The 16,275-nt window shown below is 41.7% G+C and overlaps 1 protein-coding gene across 6 annotated transcripts in view; it reads right to left on the reverse strand.

Annotated features, from left to right (window-relative positions):
• Positions 1-16,275, reverse strand: part of PLCE1 (phospholipase C epsilon 1) — a 325,242-nt gene that overhangs the window by 39,846 nt on the left and 269,121 nt on the right. For all 6 annotated transcript variants that reach the window (XM_045068712.1, XM_004749638.3, XM_004749637.3 and 3 more), the window contains 4 exons: positions 15,344-15,451; positions 13,687-13,803; positions 11,442-11,600; positions 2,947-3,076 (listed from right to left, as the gene is read on the reverse strand). In XM_045068712.1, coding sequence (XP_044924647.1) covers positions 2,947-3,076; positions 11,442-11,600; positions 13,687-13,803; positions 15,344-15,451 — 514 coding nt within the window. The remainder of the gene's footprint in view (positions 1-2,946; positions 3,077-11,441; positions 11,601-13,686; positions 13,804-15,343; positions 15,452-16,275) is intronic.

Genomic DNA, 16,275 nt, shown 5'->3' on the forward strand with positions numbered 1-16,275 from the left:
ACAGAACCAGAAAGGGGATAAAAGTAAGGAAAATTAAGACAAAAAGCCAGATATATTAAACTAAGGTTTGAAGCAAAGCATAAATAACAATAGCTTAGATTATAAGAGAAATGAAACAAGAAATCCTCTATTGATTTAATATTTTGACTGTTAGGGATGCAAGGGCTAGCAATAAAAGAAATGGAAATATTTTTAGTGTTAATCACACGGCCACATTCACATTACCTATTTTCAGTGACTGACTGTCATAACATTCCCACTGATGCATTATATCACATGGACAGACATGGATTAATTTGCTAGAATCATGCAGTCACTGTCACAGAATGTCTGTATTAAGTCACAAGTTCAAATCTGTACTCTGATGCTTGTTCAAAGCTAGTCAAGATAAACAGCAAGGTTGGAAGAAAATTAATCTATATATAGTTAACAGAACTTAATTAACTAGACACTCATGAAGGACTAACTGGCCAAAAGGCAGAGAAGGAATTCCTGAAACACGTGGGCCTCATTGTAACTTCCTTTAGATCCTCTGGAATTAACTTTGTGGTTAGGAATCATCACATTTTTACTGCCCAAAGAGGTTTTAGACTAATTCTCTCATTTTATAGACATGAACACCGAGGACCAGAGCTGTTCCAGAGATAAACTAGGCCACCCAGATTCTACAGATGAGCTCTTCCCTTGGGATGTCTGCGAGGGCCTCAGAAGGCCAGCCACACTCCTGCAACTGTACGCAGAATTTTGAGAGCACGTTTCTTTCTCTGAGAGGAGTGGTCCTAATTTCTTCATTTCCTTCTCAGAGGGACCCATCATTACAAGAAGCTGAGAAACCTCTGAGGACCCCTAGGAAGCTCCAAATGGTTCTATCCATAGCAGGCAGGTTTCCATTCCCATCTCATCTTAGCTAGAGGATGTGAAGCTGGTAGAGGAACTGCCCGGAGGTGAGTGAGGCACTACACCAACCACAACCAAGATTGAAAGACTGACAGGACATTTAGCAGAAGCACAAGGAAGCCTCAACACGACCAGCTTACACTAGATATGGGAAAGCCACAAAGCCTTTTTGGGAATCAGCCAGGTGGAGGAATCTGTCAATGAAGTGGGAAATACCCATGTGGTGGCAGGCAGTGGCCTTCAGCTGTCACAGACCTTAGGTGTTAGTGCTAGAAGAAGGGAGAACACCAGCCAACACCAAACAGAAGCTTTTCATTACACAGCTGAGGGTCATGAGGCCTAGAGTGGAGATAGGACATTGACCCATCGTTTCATAGTTTATTGAAGGAGGACTTAGTGAGGCTCCACTTCCATGTGTCCCAGTCAGGCTTTAAGCAAACATGCAACTATCTTAGGTATTCAGTGGGGTATGGCTTAAATTTTACTCTCCTAACTGAAATAAACAAATTCCTGATCATTTTGTTACTTGCATATCAAAAACTTTCATATAATATTAATACTAATAATTAAGAAAAGTCTCTTCTTTCTGTTCTCAAAAGTACAGAAAAAACATAGGAGTAATTTATGATAGAGAGTGAATATAACTTCCAAGGAACTAACTTCTCACAGGGGCAAATGACATCTGGATTGGTTGATTTCTGAAGCATATGTGGTTTTTGTTTCTTATTTGAATAAATTTGTTCTTCTGGGACACCATAATCATAATAGAGTTCCATGGGGAAGAATAAATCAATGTAAGAATATTTATATTCCCACAACTTTTCAGGAATAGGATTCAATAAATTATCTTGATTCCTTTTCATTTCCCCCCTCTTTTTACCTTCCCATTAGAGTAGGCGCCCCTCACATTATCCGATGGGATTTCAGGTCAAGTAAATTGGGCTTTTAGTGGATAGTATGAAGAAACCAGCTATTACTGAGGACAAACATTAAATGGACATAGACTAGGATCGTATCTGGGAGGGAAAAGGAGACTGGGCTGTACCTCGTGACCCTGATGGAATGTCAAGGAACACGACAGAACTAGGGGGCAGGCAGACCTGGAGCATGAGAAGCAGGTATTTGGGGGAGGGTAGCATGGCTGTCTTAATGTCAATGGTAAGTGACTGCTGGTCTGGGCATAGCTACATATTAGCAAAACAATGATCTGACAGATGTAATTTATTCTACACATACAATGTTATTTATATAAATAGAAACTCTGGCCATTTTTCAATACATTGCTTTTCAAAAGTTGCTGAAATGAAACTGTTTACCATCAGCAATGGTACCTAGAAAACATTTTGCAATCTATAACCAATTTAGTACAATGAGACACACATGAAATCTAATTCTCATGGAAGAGTAACTCTTCACTTGTAATCTGCAAGCAACTTCATTCATGTGATATTTATATTGTGCCACTAGCCATCAGCCATATTTTGTCTGTTTGGTGAAGCCAGACGGAAATATCTTGTTGGTTTAGTGATACGAGAACCAGGGAGAGGAGAAAGTGAAATGCTGTTTTTTGTTTGTTTTTTCTATACTCCTTACAGAACAGGAGTGAAGACCATGAGAGAGAGGAGCAGAGAGCACAAAACTGTGGTGCTGCCCCCTGCAGGTGTTTGAGGAGTGCAACTAGCGAGCAGTCACTATTCCTGCGAGAACATTCGCTACCGCAGAGACTGAAGGGTGAGAATGGGATCTCTGCTGCCATTCCTCCTTTTCCTCCAGAAACCCAGTCAGGAATGACTCCTGTGCTGCTTCCTACACCCTCCTCTTCTTTCCTTGAATGTTGGCTGTAGAAGATAACAGAATCCCCATCCTTGCTTGTCCTCACCAAGAAGTGGGATTCAGGAACTCTTGGACAATGATTACAACAATCTGCGCTGTTAGCCTGAGGAGTGTCAGACTCATTTTTGGGGGGAAAGAAAAAGAACACAAAAAAACTACAACAGAACATCATCCCATCACTTCCCTGCACACAGCCTGGGGTTGTATTTCTCTTACCATCAGACAGAGATTCATAGTCATAATCATATTCATCCTCTTCATCCTCCTCTTCCTCGTTATTAGCAGGTGGGGGGTTGGCATTCCCCCCATTATAAGCCTGAGCTTGCATGGATGCTAACTGATGAGCCTGTAAGATATGAGTAATTAATGATGCGAAGCTACTCAAGTTCATTTGTAGCTTTCAAGGTGATGCTTGCCACAGTCATAAAAAGAGGCTTACCCTATTTTGATTCATTTGAGACAAAAACCAAAAATCTAGATTCACCTAAAGTTCAGTCTCTCTACTTGGGCAAATGTTGACATCCCTATAAGAGAAATCCAGGAGCTTTTAATGACAGTCACAGAACCTATGTGTTGTTCCCAGGCACCCGGGTTCCCTGGGCCAAGCTCTTCAGGACAAAGGCTGGTGCTTGGGAGAACCACCATCACTCCCCAGTGATGAAATGAATCAGCCCATCTCTGTGGAAAAGTAAGTCTCTGTTTAGAAACTGTTTTTTTAAGGCTTTGACTTAGAGTAAAAGGTTAGAGGCCCCATGGACAATGAGACTGAATGAAGAATTGTTTAAATAAAGTTTTTCAAAAGACTTTATCTGAACCATCAATCGGATTAACAAACCAGGTTTAGAAACATCTGGAAACTTGATGTGTGCTTCGAGGGAGATCATGTGCCTTTACATTAGACTAGAATTACTGTCAGGTGATATCACAGGACACAAGGTTAATATAGGTCTGGGAACTCAGCACAGGAAATAAGCAGAAATATAGGAAAAGTTACTTGCACAAATTAAAAACAAGAAACAGAGCTAAAATCCAATAGTAGATGAATGGGGTCAGTAAACTATGGTGTATCTGCTTGAAAAAAAAATTGTGATATATATTTACTGAACAAAGGATGCAGAATTGTGTGTTTATAATTATACATCTGAATATATATGAATATAGTATATCTATGTAAATATATATACAATTCTATATCATTTGGTTTGTGTCTATCTATAATGATTATAATGGTATACAATGACATGCATAATACAGCAGGGATTATTGACCTATTGTTGTGCACAAACCCCTTAATCAGTCTGGTGAGGCAGGATTCCTTCTCAGAATGTTATTTTAATTTAATTTAATTTAATTTTATATTTTTAACTAAGCTCCACACCCAACATGGACCCCAATATGGGGCTTGAACCCATGACCCTGAGTTGAAGATCTGAGCTGAGATCAAGAGCTGGATGTTAAACCAACTGGGCCAACCAGGCGCCCAATCATTTTAAGTGCATAAAACAAAATACAAAAGATTACCAAAAAAATGTTGAATACAGTCATCAAATATTAAAAAAAATATGGTGTTATAAGAATATGTATTTCTTTACTAACACAGACAAAAATGTATAAGTGTAGGTCAAATAACATTTTTGAAGTAGTGATAAGCATAGGTAATTCTTGGAGATATTAGCAACAACTGTGATGTAATAGAAAAAACTATAGGGGCGCCTTGGGTGGCTCAGTGGGTTAAGCCTCTCCCTTCAGCTTGGGTCATGATCTCAGGATCCTGGGATCCAGCCTGGCATCGGGCTCTCTGCTCCGTGGGGAGCCTGCTTTCCCCACCCCTCTCTCTGCCCGCCTCTCTGCCTACTTGTGATCTCTCTCTGTCAAATAAATAAATAAAATCTAAAAAAAAAAAAAAAAAAGAAAAAACTATAATTTCTACTGCTGATGAAGACCAAGTACTGCCACGGTTACTGCGGTTTGTTCCCTACATTTATTACCAGAGGAAATGCTAAATTTTAGCTAGAGGTTAGTGAAAATGGAGATGTAACTTTTTTTCTATCTATACTCATAGATCCTTGAGTTCTCTTTGTAGATATATTACCAAAGTTAAGAACCCCAGTAATACAGGTTTTATTTGGCATTGGAATTATGGATGTTTAAAAATAAAATGATGCTCTCTTCCCTAAATTTTCTGAGATGTGGTTATATTACTTTCATAATAGAAATGTATACATAGGAAGATACAATTTAGTCTGTGTCTATATCTACATAAAATATTTTACAATACAGTCCACTGGAGACAATGGAACACTGTCTAGGCTGGGATTTCTCAAAGTGGGTTTTATGGAACATGAGCTCCATGGGTGTTAATAGCTGGTAGGTGAAAACTGAGCTGTATTACAGTTACCACAAGACACAATGGAAGGCTGGGAACAATGCTTAAACAAACTGGAACAGTCCTGCTACTGGGTTTCACAAAGCCTTTATTTCATATGCTAAAGGGCACTGTGATTCTTCAAAGCGCTCCACTACAGCATTTCCCATGCTTTTTAACCAAGGATTCCACCCCACCCCCAACCCCGCCACCTTTTCTCAGTGTCTCTCAATAGGATGAGTGTTCTTTGAAATGTTGAGAAATCTGCTCTAGGCACAAGGGAGCCACAGAAGCAAGTCTATTTGTCATGGGTAAGAGAAGGAACTTGCTGCAGCCAGCGTTCAAGGTAGAACCAAGGGCTGGGAATGATGATGCAAAGAGTCAAGTAGATCCGCTACAAAGATGCAAAGATCTGGGGATTGACAATATCAGAAAGCAGTGTGCCAAGGTCCCTTAAACTCCCAAACACTTTTACCAGCACAGAAATATGGAGAAATGGACAAAAGGATAACCAGGAGCTGACATCCTTATTCTTTGCAATATCCTACTTCCTCTGAGGCAGAAAATACAAGACACTGGTCCTTGAATAAAAGCAATTCAGACATAGGTCAAGGGGTTGGATATAGAGTTCATATGAGGGGACTGGCTCAGATGGGTCTAACAGGGGCCATGTCTTACTCTTCTCTATTCCACTGGCCCCTCGCAGAGTCCCTATCATCTAATGTGCATTGTTTGAGTCTACAGGGTTGGAGTGCTAGAGATTAAGGTCAGAAAACTAGAGATCTGATGTGTAGTTAGGGAGACTCAGTAAGAACCTCAGCATGAGTCTGATGCAGATGGAAGGCTCCAGAAATCCCTCAGGCTTTAAGTCAGTCCACCCGAGTTGAGGGTGAGTTTCTGGTATGGCAATGACCCAGGAAAGTCAGGGATTGGTTCTGAACATACTGGAGCTGTGGGCACTCACTCATCCAGCCTCATGGGAGCTCAGATCAACAAGTCTAGACCCACCACCTGCCAGGTGACTGAAAGACTTTGCAGGTGTCACTGTCGGTACTCCCTGGGAGATCATGGGAAGCTGGAAGTAGTCTTAAAAAACTACAAGTGGGATTATACTGTCCCATTTTTACAAAAGGAAGAAGAGCTAAATTGTGGAAATTATAGAAGGGGGAGTGTCAAGGTGATAGCTGACGAAACCTCAGAATTGGTTATTAACTGGTTGGTGTGTGAACACAGAAAATAAAGAGGTGATTAGCAAGAGTTAGCATGGGTTTACTATGAACACATCTCTAGAACACTAAACTCTTTAGACTTTTTGGGTAAGGTAACTCACTTTGTGGGAAATAACAGATAAGAAGTGTTTCAAAACTTCTAGGTGGATAAGAATTATTTTTAAATAAACAGATTACCCAGGTTTCCTTGTGGAAATTCTGATTTAGTTGGGAAGCCTGGGACCCAAGAATCTATGTTTTTAATAGTGTTCCAGTGATTATCAATGTATTCTGACTTAAAAAAAAAGATTTTATTTATTTGAGAGAGAGAGAGCATGCCTCTGTGTTAGTGGGTGAAGGAGCAGAGGGAGAGGGATAAGTAGACCCTACGCTAAGCATGGAATCCGATGCATGGCTAGATCTCATGATCTAGCTCTCTAGAGCTCATGATCTCATCATCTCATGATCCTGAGATCTCAGGACCCTAAGATCATGACCTGAGCTGAAAACAAGAATTGGATGCTTAACCGACTGAGCCACCCAGGCGCCCCTGTATTCCGACTTCTACATTACGTTTGTAAGAGTCTTCTGAAGACATGAATCTGAACCCTAGCTCTGCTACTCTGAGCTGGGTGGCTTTGAGAAAGTCACACAAATGGTTGGGACTTGGTTTTCTACTATAAATAAAGAAGCTAAGGCAGATGCTAGAGAAATGTGGGCTGCAGGAGAGGCGAGCACTAGGCAGGAGGGACGGTCACAAAAACTCCAGGAAGGATCTGTAAGAAGGACCACAGGCGGGCTCTCTGCCTGTTCATCTGACTCAAGGGCAACCTTAAGGATGAAGGCACCATTTGAAAAAACTGCTAATAAATGCATTGGATATCAGAAGTCAAAAATCACTAAGAACTCTTTAGGCTGCGATGACATACCGAAACCAAGAAGAGCCAATGTAACCGAGATAAATGTGAGGCTCCTGCCTGTGAAAGATGAAAATCAACCATAACCCTGAAGACATGGGGAGACTAGCCAAAGAGCAGTCCATATGAAAATAACTGAACTCTTTTTGTTTTGCACAAACATCGCAGGAGCCCAGTGTGCACTGAAGAGTTTTCAAAGCCAGGATAGTCATAAGCTGCCTTAACTGCTGTACAAGTCCAAGTTAAGAGAGGCGATGGCTTCACTCTCCTCCTTGTGCTGTCAGACCCTAACTGGAGTATTGACTTGTTCTGGAAATTACATCTTAAGATGGAGAAGATATCCCTGAATATCCACAAATTCAAGAATATCCCAAACATTGTTAATGGAAAGCAGAGAGTCTGAGCAGCTAGATCCTGTGACAAACAGTTGACACAACAAGACTTTAGTTTGTGGAAGAGAGAAAAGCTGGTGGGAGGCACATGCTAGCTCTCTTATGGAACTGGTCTGTGCAGCTGCAGAGGGAAAAAGCAGTGCCAAAGAGTAGGAGCAACAGAGAGCAGGATTTGGGCTCAACATAAGGAAGACTTCTCAAATAGCACAATGTATTCATTTGTGAACTGGAGGCTGCATCGGCGGTAACTGCAGATGTCTGCAAAGAACAGGAAAGGCAACAGCTACAACATTCCACCACATCTAGAAGACCACAGAGGTACGTGCAGGGCTGCTGGGTCTGCTTGGCAGTCAGGAGCGGGAAGTAGTTGGTGAGTAAAGAAAACAGTATGAGGGACAGTGTTGTAGGAGAAAAAGCACCCTGTTCTGGGCCGTCCGTTACTGATGCAGCCGCTGCAGTGGGAACACATGCTAATACTTTAGTTACACGACTTCCTAACAAAAGCCCATCAGCATAGATCTTGTGGTCTCTGGAACCCAAACAAATGCTGGGCTTTCTGGAACAGCTTTGAGAGTCCAGATCTGGACACAGGTAAACCTAGCCGAGGGCTCTAACTTGTGGCCCTCAGGGCTGACTTCCCCTCCAGACCAGACAGTGTGGCTGGTGCAGTGTTTTAGAAAGAATGTAATTAGAGCCATTCATTTATGAGGGCATGTGTGCTTCACTCCCGTGCTGACCGTTTCCAACCGTCAACCAGCCAGCTGGCCCCTCATCTTTATGTTTCTGCCTGACCCCTGAAAGCAGCTGGTTTTGCAACTCTGGGCCAAGAGCTGTGTGTGGTTCAAACTGTGGACCCCCGGGGTACATACAACTTCTAGGGATGTGCAGCTTCATGTATTTTTAAAGGAATCAATTTCTAGATTCAAGATTTTCAATCTCTATGTGTACTCTTTAAAAGATAGGACTATCTGTGAGCAAGCGTATGGTCGGCTGGTTCTCCCTTCCCTTGCTCTTGTCATACTCTTCTCTTGTTTAAGAAAAGAGAAGTGTAACTTTCACTTACCAAATGGGGAAAAATCTGTGATACAGGAGATGAGGTGAAAACCACCCAAAGTAGCAAAGGATCATTTGAGAACACAGAGCTCTTGAGAGTCTTGAAAAACTAAGGGGGGGTGGAACATCTTATTTCATCTAGACAACAAGCACATTGAAAGATCCATGCCTTTATCTGTCTGCCTGCCTTCCTCTCCATCCATCCATCCATCCATCCATCCATCCAGTCTCTGTCTCTCTCTATCTTCCCTCCCTTTCCTTCCTTTCATCTGCCCATCCACCCATCTTAGAATTAATATTCAAAAGTGAGATGGTTGGGGAGCCTGGGGGCTTAGCTTAGTTGGTTAAGCGTTGGCCTTTGGCTTAGGTCATGATCCCAGAGTCCTGTGATGGAGCCCCATGTTGGGCTCCCTGCTCAGGAGATAGACTGCTTCTCCTCTGCCCTTCCTCATGCTCTCTCATTTACTTGCTCTCACTCTATCTCAAATAAATAAAATCTTAAGAAAAAAACAAACAAACCAAAAAACAAAAGTGACGATGGTTATCATAGCGATGATAACACAATATTTATTTGAATTAAAAAAAAAAAAGTCAGACTTTTTCTGACCAAACTAAATCAGGCTGACTGGGCTGATATCTTTGACAATGAGGATTGTTTTGTGCATTATATTGGTATATAACTTATCCATAACATGTTTGAAAATATATCTCTTGTAACTACTTAGACTTGTGATAAAAATTTTTTTTTAAAGATTTTATTTATTTATTTGACAGAGAGAGAGATCACAAGTAGGCAGAGAGGCAGGCAGAGAGAGAGAAAGGAAAGCAGACTCCCTGCCAAGCAGAGAGCCGGATGTGGGGCTCGATCCCAGGACCCTGGGATCATGACCTGAGCAGAAGGCAGAGGCTTTAACCCACTGAGCCACCCAGGTGCCCCTGTGATAAAATTTTTAAATGTCAATCAAAAAATGTATAAAGGGGGAAAATGTGTGAAAAATACAGTTTTTCAAACATTTTTTGAGATATTTGAGCAAAAAAAGTTTGATGACCATACTTGTACAGCATCTGTGGTAATCCTGAGCCACTCTATTTAGGGCAAACCTGATGAGTAGGGATCTCTTGGCTGGACTGGCTTGGGGCCCTTTCTGTAAATATCTATTTTTCTGCTCAGAAAGGTAAGTCTAAGATGATGGAACCTCTGATCTCACCTTCCTCCCCCACCCTGAGGGCATCTGACATCACCTGAATCTTCAGGGGATATCAGGTAAATCTCTAACTCAGCCTGGACTTTGGGCAGCCTGCAATCCTACTGCAGGTGACCTTGACAACCTGGGAATTCCCTGGTACTTACACAGCAGACGACAAGATTCTTTAAGGACCCCTCAGGGAAGCAGTACTATTCTGAATGGCAAGAAATACTGAAATAGAGCCTGAGAAATGGGACAATGAAATGTTTATAGAGTGGTCTGCAATTCTGACAAGGGTCCCATGATTCACTTTGAGAAGCTTTTGTGAGATTTTAGTGTCAGAGAGGTCCTGTGAAGCTAGTTACCTTAACATTCCCATTTTACAGATGAAGAAACAGAAGCCTAGAAAGGCTGACTGACTCATGGTCACATGGCTGGTTTGACAGAGCCAGATACTAGAAACTGGCATTTCAGCTCCGCACCTAAGGCTCTTTCTCCAGTATCATGTTATATATCGTCTACTTTAAACTCAGACCCTTACCTCTGAGTTCCACAAATCAGGGCTTTTAGAAGATTTGATGATTTCTCCAAATCGACTACTCAACCATGTCAAGCTGGACCCTTGACTCAACTACATTTGAGATTTTTTTATTGATAACTTTGGACAAAGGTTCCAAATTTGCTGGGCTCATAGAATCCTTTGGCTGATTTCTCTGTTCTCTGGAACCCACTGAAGCAGGACCGGAGTAGGGGCTAGAGGCTTGGAGGTGATGGCCCAGACAGAAATTAAGAGCCATTGGCCATGACCTAGGTTGAGCTCTGAACTGTCCCTGATGCTGGAACAGCACCACTGTACTGAGCTTTGTGTGGCAACCCCCGGCTGTTGTTAAGTTTTGAAAAAGACAAAGCCCTAAATAAGACAAAGAATTTTGGCAGCTGTCATTCTCTGGGATACGTACAACCCGGCATATGAACTCAGCTCTGGACCTAAACTTTTTTGTGGATCCTTGGGCCGAAGGCTCTCTATACAAGCAGGTTTGGGATACTTGGGGAGTAGCTCTCTGTGGGTGAGGCAGGTTGGGGAGTGCCCTGGAGTCCACAGGCCACAGTGAAACATCAACTTCCATGCTGGCACCACAGGGCCGATGGTGTTAGGGTTCCACTACTGACTGCAGGAGTTACAGCCCCTTGTCCAAGTGCTCTCTCTATAGGGGCTCTCCCTATGGTGTGTGGGGGGAGGTCACTCTGAAGGGAGCTTTACCTAGAGGGGACTGCAGCCACTGATGTGGGATTGATAGCCAAGAAGTCCAGGTCCAGAGCCAAGAATCACACATTATCCTTCTCAGAGCAAATTAAACAATGAGATGCATTCTACATGAGAAATTAATTTCATAAAATAAAATTCTAGGCAAGTGGGAGGACAATCTTAGTCTATTAAAGGGAAGGCCAAAACTCAAATTTATTGTCCCAGGAAACTCAATCGCCAAAACCTGTTTACTCTGTAGGTCATCTGAAAGGTCAGAATATCACTGATTTCTTAGTTCTGGGCACACCACATACCTAGAACCTCTATAATGAGAGGAGAATACCTTTTGCTTTAAGATATCCACTGGCGTCTGGTGAGCTTTTAGCTTCTTATTTTTAAGAAGTACTTTCCTCCTAAGTTGGTCAGGTGAGGGAAGCATTGGATCATCTGAGAAATCGCTCTCAAACAGGAATTTTGCCACCAGTTTTTCTCCAAACACAGTCTACAAAGAATAAAGGAAAACACACCATCAGTGCCTTTTACCTATGCTTGAATTATTTCGCTAGATATTTCAGCTCAGTTGAATGGTTCTACAAACCCTAGGAAGAGAAAAAGTAGGAAAGAAGCAGTGTCCCTCCTCCCCGCCCACACTGTCTTACTGGAAGGAAGGGAGGTGGTTACAAGGTCAGGAGGAGAGGTCTAGGGCCTTCTTCAGGTGGGGCCAGCTCTAACTGTTTAGGACAATGCTCTAAGGTTTGACAGATTAAAGAAAAGGACACTCAGAGGCTGTGGTTTGTAGAGTATGATCCATCCCAGATGTGGGTAAGAAGTCAAAAGGATAAAACTTACACGTAGCTAGAGAGTGACGACAAAGAATGAAGGTAATGCGGAGAATCTGCCACCATGTAGTATAAAGAGCTGCACATACCCTTTTCACAAAGATTTTGTGAGCACTGGCCTCCAAAGAGGAACGTGTGTCCCTCAAGGAGGTAGGTGGTGGGAATAAGCACAAAATGATCCACTGGGGGGAGGGTAGAAAATATGGCAATTTCTATCTTTAGTTATTTTTTAATTAAAAAAAGAAAACAGGGACGCCTGGGTGGCTCAGTTGGTTAAGCGGCTGCCTTCGGCTCAGGTGGTGATCAAGTCCCACATCGGGCTCCTTGCTCGGCAGGGAGCCTGCTTCTCCCTCTGCCTCTGCCTGCCTCTCTGTCTGCCTGTGCTCACTCGCTCTCTCTCCCTCTATCACTGACAAATAAATAAATAAAATCTTTATTTAAAAAAACAAAAAGAAAACAAAAAAGGAACCTTAATAGTGTTTAACGTACCTATGCCTCATTAATGGAATTGAGAAATGAGTACCATGATTTGGCAAGAGCAGCTAACAACACCCTCTTTCTATCCACGTACAGTTTCTCTGTAAACTGTCTTTATCAGCAACTATAGCTATTCATCAAATACTGAAATAATAAACTAAACCTAAAGCCAGACATACAAGTGGCTAATCATAAAAATTTCAGCCCAGCTAATGGATTGTTCAACACTATGTCAACAACTAATCAAGTGCTACACATTAGCTAACTGAACATAAAAAAAAGAAATTAAAAAAATTTCAAGAATAATGAACATATTGAATCACATTACTCTCACTAAAAACTTAGATAATAAATAACACATTGTTAAAAATTTTTATGAGAGCAAAAAGGGATTTTGTACCTTTAATAAATAATAGTATAAGAATTATTGTTTATTTCACCCTTTCTATGTTATTCCCTTTCACAGTCTATTTTTGCATGTTTTAATTAATGTATAAAACATGTTAATAAGTAGGATATGTGTATAATGTATGAGTAAGACAATAAACATCCAATAGGAATACATACTATGGTATTTTACTGATGGAGCACACAATCAAAAAAGTTGAGACCATTATTCTAAATGATGGCAAAAGAAAGGCAATATGAAAGACTGATTAGTTTTGTTTGCATAAGTATTTGGGGACATTTTCCTTTGGCCAAGCCCTTGCCTCCCCCTGAGAGCCATATTTCCATAAGTGCGTCAGTCAGTGGAGGAAGGGAAAAATATAATGGAATATTTGACCCTGAATCTGTCTGCATTATAGTTCACCTGTATAAGGAAGGGCCAAGTGTAACATAGCAGCTGTTCTGGCCAGTCTAAGCTCTTTGCCAACTTGGATCCCCATATCTGTAGTGTCCGCCACAAGAAAATTTGACTTATTTGCCCTGAGGTATTTTCATCTTTTCCACATACAACTGACAGGTGCCATCCTAGCATCCCTGATTTGTGGTACCAGAAGCATTGGAGAGTCGGTCTCTCCTTATCTCCTAAGGCTTTCTGGAAATGGTCAGGAGACCACAGAACAAAGCTTCATCAGGTCAGCTGCAAAGGTGAACCATTCAGGAGGGACCCCAAGCTCCCACGGCACCCTCTTAGGTCTGAGGGACTCTGACTGTACGAACTTTGTGGCTGAGGTCCAGCTGTGATGTGGCCCTTGGTGGCTCCATATAAAAGCAACAGTGACAAGACAAAGGCAAAGATGCCATCCTAACTGCTAGCTAATACCTTACCTTGAAAATTTCTGCCATTTTTCGTTGCTGAGGCAAGGAGCAGTGGTTCTCAATTGATATGATGATGGGCAGGTCAGAGTTGATGAAGGCACTGCGGTCAATGGCTTCAACCACCTCCTGCGAGAGCCAGAACAGCCCATTAGAGTCCAGATGTCTGTCCGGGGTGTCAGAAGAAGTACTTATAGCCACAGAAACCACCTAAATTGTTGTATGCAGAAGATTCTGGCCAAAATGGTTTTTATCTTTTCAAACATATTTTCAAATTAAGCACGATGATAGGCTGTTTTCTATAAACACATTAAACGGCTCATATTGAGTTTTGTTCACATACTTTATAAGGAAGAGCTATTAGCGTGCCAAATTTAACAGATCAGTATGTGTTTTGATTACATTTTAGGTAAAAGGCGCTGTGTTTGCTACAGCATAAAAAATAATGAGACTTAAGGTACTTTCCTACTTTCAAAGAGTTTATAACCAATCTACTTGGGGTTAGATGTTTATGTTTATGTGTGCAAGTAAACATAGTTCTCAAATCCTCCTTCTCTCAATATAGAGTACAGAAGGTTTTTGTTATTTTAGTTTATTTATTTGACAGACAGAGATCACAAGTAGGCAGAGAGGCAGGCAGAGAGAGAGGAGGAAGCAGGCTCCCTGCTGGGCAGAGAACCTGATGCGGGGCACAATCCTAGGACCCTGAGATCATGATCTGAGCCAAAGGCAGAGGCTTTAACTGAGCCACCCAGGTGCCCCTAGAGTACGTAAGTTTTAAGAGACATGAATAGGAAAGGAAAAGTGAAGGGGGAAATTAGAGGGGGAGATGAACCAGAGACTGTGGACTCTGAGAAACAAACTGAGTGTTTTAGAAGGGAGGGGGGTGGCAGGATGGGTGAGCCTGGTCATGGGTATTAAGGAGGGCACATATTGCATGGAGCACTGGGTGTTATACATAAACAATAAATCATGAAACACTACATCAAAAACTAATGATGTATTGTATGGTGACTAACATAACACAATTAAAAAAAAGAGAGATGAATAGGAAAACGAGCTAAAGAGAAAATGCATTTTAGCTATTCTGTCTGCAAATAACACAGAAATAACAGTATTCCATTCCAGCCCAGCCACATTTCAGAGAAAAATGATTTTATACAGCCCAAACCACTCTGGATGAGGATAGTAACCATACAATGAACTAATGAACTATTTAGAATTTGAAACAATAATCCAATGCAACTAGTTTTTCTGGGTGACTGACCTCCCCTAGTGGAACCACTTCTCATTACTTTACAGTATTGATTATTTAATCATCTCCTAACACATGATGTTGGTCTTTGTCAGCGGGACACCTGTAGCAGGAAAAAAGCCCCTGCCTTTTATAGACCATCTTATGATGTAAAAATTGCAACATTATTATTATAAGGTAACTCATTTAAGGTAATGGTTATTAAACTGGTGAATGAGACGCTAAGGAGAGTTCTAGATCAACTCTGAGAAAAATGAACATGTGCACATCCCACGCAATTTTGGGAAGTCTATTGACTTGGGTCAGGAATAAGAACCCCCAACCTAAGGTATAGTTTGGAAGAGTCAGTCATGTAAAGGACTAATGAAGATAATGACTCTGTGATCTGATTTAAGGAACGTTATGAAGCATTACCTTGAAGGGGATCTTGGTTGTCAGCGTGTGCCCGTGGTAGATGATGGGCATCCCATCATCTCCATCCCAGCAGTCCAACTCTACACTCCTGCAGCCTTGTAGGAGGACCTGTGTGACCAATGCATGGATTCACTCCAGATAAGCAAATGGACACAGAGCCTCCAATTAAACTCAACACATGCTTCTCTATATCAGTGTCCACATTCAGGGCTAAAGCAGAAGGGCATAAGATCTAAAATAAATCATGCATTTTGGCCAAAGGCCACAATGAATTAGGGGAGAGAACAGATTATAGTGGAAAGAGTATTTACCAGAGCTGAATACTATTGGAAGATAAACTTTTTTCTTTCTTTTTAAGATTTTTTTAAAAATTAAATTTATTTATTTTCAGCACAATAGTATTCTCTTTTTAAGATTTTACTTATTTGTCAAAAAGAGGGGGAGAGAGAGAGAGTCAACACAAGCAGGGGGAGTGGCAAGCAGAGCAGACCCAGGGAGAAGCTGACTCCCCACTGAGCAGGAAACCAGATATGGGACTTGATCTCACAACTCTGGGATCACGGCCTGAGCCAAAGGCAGGCACTTAACTGACTGAGCCACCCAGGTGTCCCTGGAAGGTAAAATTTGATAGCAAACCCATATGACTATTTTCCCAGCAACTTTGGTCCCTCAAGGGACATGCACAGGGTACATCCTGAAATGAGAGAGCAAGGCTAGTGCTCTACCTGGGCAAATGTGAGTGAAGGTGAAGGGGCTGAGGTTGTAGACCAAAGCAAACGAGGCTACCGATTCCTTAATGAACTGGCTAAACATTTGTATGAATCCAATCAGAATAAATCTCTTCCAATTTAGACCCAAATTCTGCCACTGGCTAATGCCTTTCCTGTGAACATAGAGCATGGCAGAAGAGTAGAAGCAAGCAGTCATCAAGG

The sequence above is a fragment of the Mustela putorius genome, unplaced genomic scaffold, assembly GCF_011764305.1.
Source record: "Mustela putorius furo isolate JIRA1106 unplaced genomic scaffold, ASM1176430v1.1 tig00003909_pilon_pilon_pilon, whole genome shotgun sequence".
NCBI classification, from domain to species: Eukaryota; Metazoa; Chordata; class Mammalia; order Carnivora; family Mustelidae; genus Mustela; species Mustela putorius.